Genomic DNA, 14769 nt, shown 5'->3' with positions numbered 1-14769 from the left:
TAGATCAAATCTCAGAAGCAGAGCCAGAAAAGAACAAATAATTAGAAACTCAAATTGAGTGATAGAGAAAAATATAAGAGAATAACAAATAAAGAATTCTAGGGCTGGAGAAAGAGGAAGAAATTGGGACTTCAGCAACGCAGAGAAAAGATCAGAGGAAGAACCAGGAGAGAAGTCCTTATTTTGTGACACAGCATACCCATGAAAGCCAAAAGACCGGCATACCCATTTGTAAATCAGGGAATTACCACCGTACCCTTGTTCGTTCCCTTAGTAGAAATCCCAACTCCCATTTCTAATATAGTAAAAAAATACATCTCAACTGTCCTTCTCATCAACCTTCTGGTACAATAAATAGAGATTCCCAATTCACATAATAAATAATAACTAAGAATTTTGGGAAAATTCAACTTGACCTATTATATTAGGTCAAAACAAAATTTCGGTACAACCGTATTTGAAATTATATGAATCCTCATTTGCAAAGAAATAGACAAATGATCATACCATCATAGGCAGAGTACAACACCACCACCACCTCATCAATTGCAAAGAAGTTGGAGCCGACTATATGAATCATCACTGAACATATCGCTCCATTTAAGCTCATCTCATGTTATACAAAATAAAAATAAAAAATTAAAAAAACTAGAAATTCTCTATATTTTCTACTAACATGAAAACACGGGCCTATGTAAGCACACCCCAACAATATATTATGTACTGTGAGCATTCATCATACATTGACTAGTTTTACTCTGGCTAACAACAACCTACTGCAACCTTGGGCTTGGGATCGACAATGTGACCAAGCTGACACAGGTGGACTCAAAATTTTTAAAGCAGTAACTGCAAAATACTGCTAACGCTCACAAGGGGTTCACAGATAAAATTGTTGATACCTTGAACAATAGTTTACTGTGCTACAGAACTGCATTTAGTACGTTTATTATGTCCAACGCCGCCACACTTGGAACACCGTATAGGTCTTTTTACAGTTTCAACTTGAAGTCCTTTAGGTTCTTTCCGGGGACGACCAGGAGGTCTTTTAACACGCGGTGAAAGTGGACATAGCACAACGTCATTACCTGAGGAAGCCGAAGAAACAATATCATCCGGATGTGGTATACCAAATTTTGCTAGTTCATCCATAACTTCAGCATATATATGTTCTTGAGTCTCCCTTTTGTACCAATCAGCAACATACTGATAAATATTCATACTGGCCATGGTAATCGCGTTGCATGCATGGCTGCACGGGATCCCAGTCATTTGCCACTCTAAACATGTACATGTCCAGAGTTTGAGGTTTACAACTTCTTCTCTGCCATGCAGGTCCCCTAATTTAAACTCAACATCAGATAGAACCGTCACCGCTAGGTGATCACCGACTTTTTGGTTTTCGAAAATCTTTTCAGCAACCCGAGGACCGATCGGAAGGTTCCATTCTTTGATTTTGAGCTTGTTACTCTGTAATAATATATAAAGCTTCTCATGATAAGCCTCCATCAACTCTAGGACATGTACAAATTTCTCCTCCTCTATAAAATAGTTGAGAGAATCCGTAGATTTACAATTCAGATGGTCCCACCGAGGCTTCCTGAACAAGGCATTAGACCAACGCTCCGGCTAGCTAGCTATTACCCAATCATACAATTCTCTTCGGAAAGAACAGATCTTTCCTAGAGCTTCATTATAACTATCTAGTGTTCGCGCATATGCAATGTCAGTCAAGTACTTAACTGCAATCTCCTTTCCTCTCCCCTGCACTTTAAAGGCTGTATTTCCGTCCACAAATTTATTAAAATTCTCTTTTATGCAATGAAAACAAAAGCTGTGGTTTTCATCGCCAAACATTTTGTCCAAGCTGGAGAGGAAAGGGAGACCCGAGCCAGAAACAACGACGACCTCGCGATTCTGCACAACGAGCTTTAGCTTTTCTAGAAACCACAGAAGATCTTCCTCGTTCATGGACAGGAGAACGCCGTAAGATAGAGGATACATCTCGTTATCCGCATCCAAAGCCGAAGCAACTATAAAGGAGCTGTCTTTGTGGAGCCCATTCAAGTTGTAAACATCGATAAAGATTAAAGGTCTACATCTGACGTGGAACCCAAGTATCGAGCAATCATATGACACCGCTTGAATCTGTTTTCCTCGGTGCATGATTATGTAGCGATAGTTCCGGGCACTGCTTCGGTTAACCGATTGCATAGCCAGGGAATTAATTTATAGGATTCACCTGACTTCTCATCAATTGCCTCGCGAATCCTCTGCTTTACACTCCAAGCCTGACGGTAGGTCAATTTGATCGCCAAATTCTTTTCAGCATCCTCGCACACTTTACGAGGCAAACAATCCGGACTTCCCAATATATCTTCTTGCATGATACCACCCAACCACTTCATCCTAATCCGAGGCTTAAGTTGCGATGAATCTAGAGGAGGATGCGAGTGAGAATCAACAAATTTCCTAATGGAAACATTTTGAGATTTTTTCTCGATCCCAACACTTAATTTCCACGGGCAGCCATCAGAGGCACAATGTATGCTAATATATCTAGGTTTGTTGTGCAAAATCCTGTAGTGAAATCTATTCGCGATCGAGTACTTGAAAACTGATAGCCTAAAAGCAGCGGCGATCTCGAAAGCTTGTCCTTCCCCAACAAGCAATTCACTCCAGTTGGCAGCAGCATCTGGAGTTCCATCAGTGATCCATTGATGTGAAGGTGTGGGAATTGGAGTATCGGCACTCACTTGTTCTTCCTCAGCGCTTCCGAGAGAGACTGCTTCGACCTCAGTGGTTGAAACCCTGTGATACGACATACAACATTATTTACAACCAAACTCTAGATGTTTAAAAAAAAAAAAAAAAAAAAGAGAAAATGACAAAAAGTTGAGGGTAGGTTTAAAATAATCCCTTAAGTATGCAGTTAAAAGCTTTGTTCCTTCAAGTTTGCCAAAAGTTAACACTTGTGGTCTCCGTCAAATATGTACCAAACTCAACCACTTGAAGTGTCAACTTTTGGCAAACTTAAAGGACCAAAACTGTTTTGTGCATACTTAAGGGACTACTTTGAACCCACCCTCAAACATAAGAGACCATTTTTGTCATTTCTCAGAAAAAATTACTATAATAAGAACTTGTGGACCCTTATAAAATGACCATTACCTAGTGGTAGCCATATTAGCAGCAACTGCAGAATTAGGCTCCTTTCCGGAACTTGATGCATAAACATGGGCAAAACCGTCATTAAATTGTAACAAAGTATTGACACCTTCTTGGTCTCTCAGTCGTATCAATTGAGCCTTATCAAACTTCACTGTAAACTGCAAGACTTCATCTGAAGGATCAATGCTTAACCGATCGAAAACTGCATTCATAAAATCATTGTACTTTATGCCTATCTTCACAATAATCTGATCGGTAATACCTCCCACATATGAAGTGGATCCATCTGGAAGTACTTCGTTCTTTCCGCCCCAATGGCAGAAACAAAACAGCGTTTTATCTTCAGTTCCCATCATGAAGTAATGTACATGACCACAGAGCCAAAAAGGGCAACAAACTCTTCTTTCTTTTGCTTTTTTCCGGAGAAAAACCTGATCAAGTAGTGTATGGGATTTGAACTAAAAACCTGATCAAGAAATAAAATGAACTTAACAGAACTTACTTATGAAGGCTGAATGTACTAAAATCACAATCCATAAGAAAGATCAAAATAGCACGAATTAACCAAGCATCTTCAAATAAAGGATTAAAATTTTGTAAAAACATCTCAAGCTTCATGATCTTGGAACAAAACCATATTCTAGATACAAATAAACAACCAGTACCACAAAACTAGGATAATGAAAAAATTGTGGTCGTCGTAACAATAGCTTTACCTCAATATGTCGGCAAAAAATGAAAATTTTGTCTCCAGTTTATCATGTAAGACATAGGACTTCAACAAATACAATAGGGTGTCAAAACAGAAACCCCAGCAAAGCAAAAAGTTCCACACTTTGAGTATCAAGATTCAGCCTTTTCACTTTGTAAGTAGAGAAATGGAACAACCAAAAACCACGCTTACTTTTAAGCTGCAAATTCTTGAATTTTAACCAAATGGGGTTTCTCTAATATGCTTTTAAAATAAAAAAAATTTTGCTCCTCTGATTTCACTGATGAATGGCTTTTTTTTTTTTTTTCATGATATTATCAGCTATTTTTTTGCTGTGAAACATGAAATTAGCAAACAAGACAAAAAGCCATAAAATTTCATCAAGAAAACAAAAAGTTCCAAAAAGAGCAAGTTTTGAGTATCTGTTTGTGATAGTAATTCAAATGCTGATTTGGTCCTTTAAGTTTGCCAAAATATCTATGTTGAAGTTTGTCCCTTCAAATATCTATAAGCACTCCGTTCATTCACTTTTACTTATCCACTTTTGACTTTGCACGCCCCTTAAAAAATAATAAGTAAAATAGGCTTTGGCCAAGAATTATTCACTTTATCTCAATTTTTTTCACTTTTCAATCTTTGTATAAAAATTCCGAATACAACTTGAAGTTGTATTTCGGAATATCAAAAACTTATTTTTCAAAAAATTTCATTTTTTTACAACTACATTTCACTAAAAACTACAATTTCAAAAATTATGGCCAAACACAATTCCAACTCCAACTCCAAAATTCCAAAAAATGTGAATTATTTTTTGGTATCTATGGACAAACGGGGCCTAAATAAAGTGCATAATTTACCAATGTACCCATATTAATTGGTGCATATTTGTATTGAATTTGAAAAATGATTTGAAGTGAGCAATTAATACTATGGGTAAAACATGAAAAAATAAATTATTTTTTCTTGATATGTTAAAAGTGACAAGTAAAAGTGAAAATCTATTTTTAGAATACTGGACAAGTAAAAGTGAACGGAGGGAGTAGCTTTTATTCAAAGAGTCAAATTGTTTTTTCCTAAATAATTTAAAAAAATTAAAAATGAATTCTACTTTCTTCCCAATTTGTGTGGAACCATTTGACTAGATATGGAGTTTAAAAAAGAAAGGAAGACTTTTAAAATTTGTGATCCAAAATAAGCTTTAGATATTTGTGTGGCTGTAAATCATCTCATAAAGTTAAATTATTTCTAAATATCAAAACATTTCATTCTTTTTTTTTTGCTCTCCGGAATAAAAAAGAGTGTGTCAAATAAATTAGGACATAGGGATTATTAATTTGAACTCAATCAGTCCCAATTTATAGGGTGGATTTCGAATTTTGGGAGTCAAACGAGTATATCTTTGACCATGAATTATTCATATGCCTTTTAAATATTTTTGAATTGTAACAGATGTAGAAACGTAGGAAAGAAAAAGGGACAGCAAAATAACAAATGTACAAAATTGTAGTAACATATATCATTACAGATTAGCGGAAAAGAAACTACACGACTACCCTAAAACATATGACTAAAAGTAGGATAACACCCTAATTCTCGACCTCCACGCCTTTCTATCCAAGATCATCATCTAGTAACCTAAAGAAAATCATGTCCCGTCTAATCACCTTCCCCAATTTTTCTTCGTTCTACCTCTACCTCTCCTAACTCCTGCTATAGCCAACCTCTCACACCTCCTCTTCACATGTCTGAACTATCTCAGCCTCGTTTTCCTCGTCTTGTCCATCATAGGGGTCACTCCCACCTTACCTTGTATAACTTCATTCCTAATAATATCCCTCCTAATATGCCCACACATCCATCTAAGCACCCTCAACTCCGCCACATTCATTTTCTGAACTGTAAATTTAACAAATATGTAAATTTAATTTCTTTTTAAAAAAAAAAAAAACTGAAAGATTTTATGTTCGAATTCAAGGTTAAAATTAAGAAGTCTGACTCCCAAAATCCGAACTATGACACAGAAATAGAACAGACAGAATAGTACCGTTTATATGCTTTTTTTTTGTTATAAAAACTTAATTTAAGAGTGAAAGAAGTCAATAGCAATATTTACTTCATTTTTTTTAAATGACCTTTGTACGAATAAAACCCAAGATCGTGCTGAAAGCATGTGTATACTACTTGTGTTGATTCTGAGCAACATAGAACCCTCTATGAATTTTTCGAGGATCTTTGGAATTCAATTATTTCTCTTAGGTATAGCTTGCTTTGATTTTCGTGCATTTCATGAACAAGTTTATATGACCTCAGAAGTTTCATCATAAAATAAAAAGTAAACCTCTTTTTTCCTAATCAAATCAATAAAGTCGTGAAAATCTTCATTTTTCGTAAAATGAATTTATCCAAAACATAGGATCAATTACAAGAATGGTCACTGCACTTCATCCGCTATAACAGTAAAGTCACAAAAATCTATCTTTTCCTTAATTTTTATCTGCTAAGACTGCAACTTTCTTTAAGTAGTGCTTCAATCTCTGTGCAAAACCCAAATGCAGTATCCTTTTTTAGCTGATTTTGATGAGTCGAGCTAGATTTCATCACCAAGCAGACTAACGGACAATTTTGCAAATAAAACTGTGGACTCGAACCTTGTGCATTCCAACATCTAACATTGCTTTTCTCAAGGCAGCAGCATGGTCCCACCTCTCTACCCCAACATAAATGCTTGAAAGTTGCACATATCGCCCAGAATGATTCGATTGCGACTTAAGCAATAGTTGTGATACTTCATTTCCCAACTCAATAGCTCTATGAAGTCTACAAGCACCCATTAAAGCACCTAATACAGTGGCATCAGCTTCAAAAGGCATCTTTTTTATAAAGTCGTAAGCTTCCTATAGTAGCCCAGCTCTCCCTAAGAGATCAACCACACAACCATAATGTTCCATTTTATGTACAAGTCCAAATTCATATAACATTGTTTCAAATAATTCCCAGTCGACGAGCTTGGCATGCACGCAAGCTGATAGAACTGCCACGAAGGTAATCTCATTTGGTTGTACCCCCTTTGCTCTCATCTTCTCATACATCGTTAATTGTCTGCTTCTTTCTACCGTCAAAGCTAGGGAAGAAATCATAGCATTCCAAGGGCAAACATTCTTGATAACCATTGCATCAAATACCATCGAAGCATATACAAACAACCCATCTTCTTGTAAAACGCGATCAATGTGGTCGTCATGAAAACGCTCAACTCATTCTTTACCATGTAAATATGTACTTGCCTCCCTAGATATAAAGCCACACCGACATTCAAAAACGTGCAAGAAGAAAGAATACTAACAAAAGTAGCCTTCTTCGGCTTCAATAAATTGCACTTCAGATCCTCGTGCACCATCATTTTCTCAAAAAAACTTAACAGCAACCTCAGAGCACCCGTTAGTCACGGCATTCCAACAAACTAAACATTGTCAGCACCTAAGATCATTGGGAAATAATTAATAAGCAGTCAAAAGACTAAATTCATTGTCTCCTGAAACAAAAGAGAACTGAAAAACTTATCCGTATCCCATGATTATACCAGGACAATAAATGCATGAAATGTGTTTTTACATAAATTAGCATATCATGGTTTGACCAGGTATTCAACTTATATGAGTACGTCCGATTCGACTGCAAAGTTCAGTTAATAAATTTCTTTTTTTGTTTTCTTAATTATATCAAGTAATTTCAATGGCAAACTAAAAGTTAACCTGTTAACGCTATGTTTCTTATTCTAGATCACTTACCAACAGATTAAAAGTCAATTACAAGAGCTTGAGCTTCACTCAGTGAGCATTTCTTCAACTATTCCTCCAAATTTCTCTTCTTACATAACAATGTAAACACACAGTTATATGGGATATTATATAACTACCCTCCCCAGACCCCACTTGTAGGATTGTTGTTATTGTGTGCGTTGATATGTCCTCTCTAGTGTGAATTTTATAGAAATATATGAACCAAGCGACTATCTCCTATGCCTATTTGACTGATAAACAGAAATTTTACATGACTTGAATCCCTAAACCTTTCATTCAATTCCCTGGCTGGTATAATTATGTGGACTACAATTGGATGATATTTAGACTCGAGGACAAACAACAACAACAACATACCCAACAAGTTCCCACAAGTGGGGTCCGAGCTTGGTGGAGTATATATTAGACTTTACCCCACCTTTGTGGGGATAGAGAGGTTGTTTCCAACAGACCCTCGATATTTAGATTCGAGGAAAAACAATTAATTTCATTGGCCAAGTTGAGCAATTCAAGTCCAAAACATAGTCTTGGATTAATTTAGGGCAAAAATATCAGTTGCAACATCTTATTCCAAAATCACTCCTATACCATATAATTTCATCAAATGCAAAAGGGTCAAAGCAGAAACCCCACCAAACCAAAAAGTTCCAACCTGTGAAACTTTTGGCCACATAAATTTGTAAGAGACAAAATAGTACCTTAAAGATTCAATGATTCAAGAAACATCTCATTATACTATCAAACAAGACATACAGTTAACTCATTTATATGTAGAGAATGAAGCAAGAAAGAAAAAAAAAGTTACCTTTTTGCTCTACTGATTTCACTGATAAATTGGTTCAATTAGGGCTTTACTATTCACTCAGGTTATGGGTAACTAGTGAATTTAGCTGTGCATCGCGCGGTTATAAAACCTCCTTAAATCTATAATACTATTGAATTTCAATTATCTAAATATTAAAATAATCACAAAGTATAGTTTCTGAAACTTAAAGTAAGTTATCATTAGTTTGTCTTTCAAAAGGTAAACTTTAAAAAAGTGTGAAATCAATGTGTATTTTGAATTTGAAAACAATGGCCAATAAATTACATGTTCATTCACATTTCAATAATGAAAAGTGCAAAGACCAGAACCATGATTACTCATATGATTTCGTGATATCAATCGTCGATCCTTTATGATTTGCCTCAAAATTACCAATGAGTTGTTTCATCTCATTATTCTGTACTTTATTCTATTTTCAATATAGTTTATAATGATGGTTAACTTTCACGGTTCTCAAACTATAAGTTGATATCGAGCAGAATATACACTCAGCTACACTGTAATAGAAGTCCATATACTAAAAGTAAGAAAGATTTATTATAAGAAATACCATGTCAATACTTCCATCTTTATAAGTTTCCGTTGTCCGAAACAACCTCTTGAACCCAGGTAAGGTTGCAAAAAATAGACCCTTTATGGTTTGGCCTCTTCCCGATCTGCACATAGCGAAGTGACTGAAAAGCGCACCGAGCCGATATATATAGGGTATAATCATAACGCATAAAAATAATAAGAAGATGAAAAAGTTAAATAGAGGGGTAATATAGTGTGAGATTCTTATCGATTCAACTTTTGATGATCTTGTAATAGTCTAATTGTTCGTTTTTTACTTTCACCTTATTGGTGAGGAGTTGATTCTCTTGTACTTCCCTCACTTATTTTTCCTTCGATTGAATCAAGGAATAACTACATATAGTTTTCATTTGCTAAATAAAATATTAAAGAACCTAAATTACTAGAGCAATCAAGTAAAGCTAATGCAAAAAGTATTTTATTGGTTTCTCATAAATAAATCTAATCAATAAATTATCATTGTAAAAGAAATTAAAATAAATTCATACAAGAGGAAAAAAATTATGAATTTAGAATGTTCAAAATTACCTTAGATGAAATGCATTCAACATCGAGGTAGATGGTACCAAGCGCACATATATATATATATATATATATATATAAGCAAGTTTACGAATCACGAAAATTTCAAATATTGAGTAAGAAATTATGGGACCTACGTAAGAGTGTAAACTTTTCAACAAAAACATTGACAAACCTTGTGCGTAAAGTAATGGTTCCATTTGAATTTTCTTCTGAAAATAACACATAAATAAGGTCAAAGATATATTCATTAACACATGAATCTCATAAAACAAATTGTTTTTGAAAAGTAAAAAAAAAAATGGTACAATGGACCTCATCATGCCGAGAATTTCCTAATACACGTTGAAGCTAAAATGGATGATCATAAATCGCAATTCACATATGAATAGCTCGGTAGTATGAGAGAAAGGTTTGTTCTTGTCCTTTATCTCATATCTTTTTATATTAATACACATTAATAAAAAATTAATTAAAGGGAAGCGAGAAGACCCATAACATTTCTTTATCTCCTACCCTTTGCACATTACTATACACTAATAAAAAATTAATTAAACATAATGTTTAGGGAATTTAATAGAGATTATAATTTTTGATTAGCTCCATTACAAAGACTAAAGAAAATAATTTCACTTTTTACAAATTATGAATACCACATCAATATATATTAAATTCACAAACAATAAAGTGTGAAATTTAAGAAGAGTAATTAAAAGGAATTAAGAAAGGAGAAGGCACGATTGAAATACTTGAAAGCTGATGGTGGCTTTTCAATTCCCCACTAATATATACATTATTTAATAATTAATACACTAACTTATACATAATGAATTAATTATATGGTTGTTACAAAATTTAATGAAACTTAATACTCAAAAATGGAGAAAAGGGCCTCACAACTTCCTTCATATTATAGTTAACGTTTTCTTTACGAATGAATGCTTAGCATTCTTTACGGATAAATGGCATTTAATTGCAATAACTAGTCTTTTGATCCTTGTATTGAATTAGGGGTTTTCTCCAATGAATATATTAGATTTTTTAAATAAAACCAAATGAGGTAAAGGCTCAAAAAATTGACAAAAAAGATAAATAAGAATAGTGGATTAATGGCCAGGATATGCTTGGTAATCATATCACTTGTTTACGCCTACTTTATATTATATATAGATTTGTTTATGATGATGTAATTTAAATGCTGAATTGGTCCATTTATCTTCTCTTTATGTGAACTTTGTCCTTGATATGTCTAAGAATTGTAGTGGACTAGTGGGGTAAATTTTCACTCAATTTCTTATATGAGTAAACTTATATAGTAAAATCACTTATTTTGTTTTTATACATACATTTTTTCTTACAAAATAACTTTCAACGGAGAAATTATTTTACCGAAAATTTGATTTGGACGGCCCCAAGAAGTAAAAGAAATTTCTAAGAAAGCCAGGAAGCAGGTGAAGCTGACATAGGTGGGGATTTAAACCCTTTTGAACTAAAGGGTAGGGTCAGAAGGACCGAGATTGATCTAAAATTGGAGTCAATAGAGTTCCATCTATCGAACTCGCGGCCCAACATTACTAAATATTAAAGACGAATGGTGCTATATCCATCTGGAGTTTATCATAAAATTTATACCGGGAAAGTGTTAGATAGAAATGCCTGTCTATTACTGTCTCCGTCTCAAATTATTTGTGGTGCTTTCTAAAAATAATTGTCGCAAATTATTGTTATTTTAAAAGTTCAAGACAAAATTCATTATTCTCTTCCCATTTTACCCCTGGTAGTAATTGATTTTGAAAAATACATATACCTCAATTATGGGGAGATGACACATAAATATAGTAAAAATTATATGAAGAAAGATTATATTTTAAGACCTATATAAGAGCAAAATAGTCAAAATTCTTCTTAATTACTCCCTCTGTCCCAATTTATGTGATACATTTTTTTTTTAGTTTGTAAAAAAAAAAATGATATATTGCATTTAGAATTAATTTAACTTGAAACTTTTCTTTTAGCCTTTATGAAATGATTTACAGCCACATAAATATTTATGCCCTATTTTAGATCACAAGTTTCAGAAGTCTTCCCTTCTTTCTTAAACTCCGTACATAGTTAAACTATATCACATAAATTGGGACGGAAGGAGTAGTAATTAAGGACCATTTCCATTTAGGGTGCACATATCAAGGGGCAATTTGCACGATTGTCCTTATTAGGGAGTGGTCTTTTAAAATTTGCCTCTCAAATTGCGATCTTTAATTTTTGTCCTTCGCATTGAAAGACAGGGTTAGATTAACCCCGCTCGAAGAAAAAACACAAGATAGAGTTTCGTTACAAAATTAGGCCTATTCGGGCAATTCCAATAGAGTTTTTTTTTTTTTTTTTTTTTTTTTTGCCTTAAGGCAGACTTTTCGCGAAGTCTTGCCTTTCAAAACTATTATTCTTTTTGACTAGGCGGGTGTTCGAACCCAGAACCTCGGGATATTTTCTGCCACTTTTTTTAAACGAAGGACAAATATTAAAGACCAAAGAATTTTGAGGGACAAAAATTAAAGAACAGCGCCTTTGGAGGGCAATCCATGCAAAAAAAATGCATATCAAGGACCAAAAGACAAGCCCAATATAATTAAGGACCATTTTCTCATTTCTTAAACATTTGCCCAATATCTACACAACCCATCAGTTAACTTTGACCCATGCCCGAAAAAAGGGGTCTAAATATGGTGTTTATTTGAAATCAATTATCAATTCTTTGAATGAAACAGAGGGCCCACTTAACTAAATCAATATTTTTCCGCAAGCAATGTTTTCTCCTTTCTTTATCTCTATTTATTTTATTTATTTTTTCTGTTCACCTTTGCTTGTTTAAATTCACCACAGTTTTTGTGTTTACTCTTTGCTTGATGCTTTTGTTTCATATGAAATTTATAGTTGATCCGATTCCTTTTGTTTCGGGTCAGTGTTAAAACGGGTGGTTTGCAAGGTCGGAGTTAGAATTTTGAGTTTATGGGTTCTCGTAGAATTTTGAGTTTATGGGTTCTCGTTATGAATTAAATTATTTCGACATATTTTATGTTCAAAAACATATCAGAACTATCATTTTTTCGCGAGTTTCACTTGCAGTTTAGAGCCGATATACCCTCGTTAAGAAAATAGTGCATATATACCTAGAAAGGCCGATGCAGATTCGAGGTGTCGGTGCTATAATTATCAATGTACATCTTGTCAGGAACCTGTTTGGTTGGGTCCATCTCTTTATAGTTTATTCGGGTCAACTTAATATGCCTTTTTTTATTAGCAAATATGAAAACTACATATCAAAAATCAAGAAACGAATATAATTAACATCTTAAACAAGAAATCACACCCATTAACAACAAGATAAAATCAACATTTTCATCAAGGTACTTGCATCTTTTATGTATATTAAAAAATGAACTTGCACAAGTAAAATAACATCTTCAATAAAGGAATTACACCAATCAAACTAAGAAAAATAATAGAAAAACTCTTCAATAGGTAATTACACCCCATAAGTTAATGTAGAATTAGATAAACTACAAGTTCTCAAAAATAAATCATAAATTTCATGTTTTTTCTAAGCAATGCTTACAAAATTTTCATCACAATTTAAGTAGTAAAGTGATTTAAATTGAATTTAACAATTATAGAATAGCACAATTTTTTATAATACACTCCCTCCGTCCATTTTTATTTGTCCACTATACTAAAAATATATGTCCACTTTTACTTGTAAGTTGTATAGTTTGAAAAACCAAGACATAATTTACCATTTTATACCTATTTTACCCTTATTATTAAGTGCCCAATTCATTTCTCATTTTGTTTGTTGCTTATTAAGAGTGTCCCAAGTCAAATATAGACAAATAAATATGGACGGAGGGAGTAATAAACAAAAGAAATTATAAAAATAAAAATAAATTGAATTTCCCATCTCAATTCAAAATTCTTATTGAGACCCAAATTTTTTGATTTAAATACTCACAGATTTGAGATTAAGAAAAATGCTTAATTTAAGGGATTTTGAAGTTTTTATTTGTGTGTTCTCGCTAGAGTTCACAAATAAAATAATAGAATAGAGGAACGACAATATAAATAATAAAAATATAAATAGAAAATTGAGAGAGAAAAAATTACTTATGTACAAAGGAACTAAAAAGCACAAAGAAAAATGGGAGTCGAAAATATTCAAGATAGATTCAAACTTTGCCTCACCAAAATCATTACACCTTTGTCTAATTTCCATATTGGAGGTGGCCCAGATCAAATATTTAACCTAGTTTAAGCAAATTTCAACATAGGTATATAAAAAAATTATCAATCTAGGGGGTGCCATGCCCCCCCCTACCCTAAAGGGTGGATCCGCCCCTGTATATACCCCTGCCGTTACACAAATGGTGCAAATATACCCATTTCGCTGCCATATTTTTTTAAAATCATTTAGCTTATCTTTTAATTAAGAAATTGTCACGTGACTTTAGAAAAATAAGTCTACCTATTTTCTTATTGGACTTATTTTTTAAAGCCATGAGATAATTTTTTTGCTACTGGGTTGTCTCGTTTGTTTAAAAAAAATATCTACTTGGCATTAAACAAAAATAAGTCTACCCTTTTTTTAACGAACCAGAACCGACCACTAGAAAAAAATTATGTCGTGGCTTTTTTTTTTTTTTAAAAAAGTCTACTAAAAAAATAGGTAGACTTATCTTTTTAAAGTCATGTGGCATTTTTTAATTAAAAAACAAGCTCTTAAAAAAAATTGTCAGCGAAAGGGTATATTTGCACTATTTCTGTAGTGGCAAGGGTATATATGTACTTCTTTTTTGACGAGGGATATATGTGCTAGTTGAGGAGTATATTTGCACCTATTCCCAAAACTAGTGGCATTTTGACCGTGCCGTGCAGGCTCCTGCCCAAAACTAAGATTAAAAGTTACATTTGTAATTACCTATAATTATTTTTTTCGCTTTTTTTAATATTAAATAATTAAAAATTGAACATAGATTTCTTTTGTCCTTACTTTAGACTTTCATTTTACCTTCAAACATTTACATGACATAAAGTCTCTTATTTTTGTTATTTGTTGAATCTTATTTAATAGTTATAGCATATGTGTGATTAACAACATCCATTATGAACATAAC

The 14769-nt window shown here is 33.4% G+C and overlaps 2 protein-coding genes and 1 pseudogene across 3 annotated transcripts; all 3 read right to left on the bottom strand.

Moving 5' to 3' along the window:
- Positions 1–542: 542 nt before the first annotated feature.
- Positions 543–3751, bottom strand: LOC132032836 (uncharacterized). Of its 2 annotated transcripts, XM_059422600.1 has the most exons (3): positions 3434–3751; positions 3172–3329; positions 543–2811 (listed from the first exon to the last, which is right to left on the bottom strand). In XM_059422600.1, exons 1-3 carry the CDS (start codon positions 3455–3457, stop codon positions 2169–2171), a joined length of 825 nt encoding a protein of 274 aa, XP_059278583.1. In that variant the 5' UTR covers positions 3458–3751; the 3' UTR covers positions 543–2168. The 2 variants fall into 2 exon arrangements, with proteins under 2 accessions (XP_059278583.1, XP_059278581.1); XM_059422598.1 differs by having other exon boundaries at positions 3172–3751.
- On the bottom strand, positions 916–2166 carry LOC132034719 (uncharacterized). The gene is made up of 2 exons (XM_059425084.1): positions 1645–2166; positions 916–1470 (listed from the first exon to the last, which is right to left on the bottom strand). The coding sequence occupies exons 1-2, from the start codon at positions 2164–2166 to the stop codon at positions 916–918; spliced, it is 1077 nt and encodes a 358-aa protein (XP_059281067.1).
- Positions 3752–6351: 2600 nt separating the features above from the next.
- LOC132034718 (putative pentatricopeptide repeat-containing protein At1g10330) overlaps positions 6352–14769 on the bottom strand; it is a 12953-nt pseudogene continuing 4535 nt past the window's right edge.

The sequence above is a fragment of the Lycium ferocissimum genome, chromosome 10, assembly GCF_029784015.1.
Source record: "Lycium ferocissimum isolate CSIRO_LF1 chromosome 10, AGI_CSIRO_Lferr_CH_V1, whole genome shotgun sequence".
Classification (NCBI taxonomy): domain Eukaryota; kingdom Viridiplantae; phylum Streptophyta; class Magnoliopsida; order Solanales; family Solanaceae; genus Lycium; species Lycium ferocissimum.
This window is presented reverse-complemented; position numbering and strand designations above follow the sequence as displayed.

Excerpts from the sequence above, each read along its gene's own strand:
- LOC132032836 (XM_059422598.1), bottom strand. The coding sequence starts at position 3,527 with ATGATGGGAACTGAAGATAAAACGCTGTTTTGTTTCTGCCATTGGGGC. Across the intron at positions 2,812-3,171 it reads GCTAATATGGCTACCACTAG|GGTTTCAACCACTGAGGTCG; the intron begins GTAATGGTCATT and ends GTCGTATCACAG.
- LOC132034719 (XM_059425084.1), bottom strand. The coding sequence starts at position 2,166 with ATGCACCGAGGAAAACAGATTCAAGCGGTGTCATATGATTGCTCGATA. Across the intron at positions 1,471-1,644 it reads GAAGAGAATTGTATGATTGG|AGTAACAAGCTCAAAATCAA; the intron begins GTAATAGCTAGC and ends ATATTATTACAG.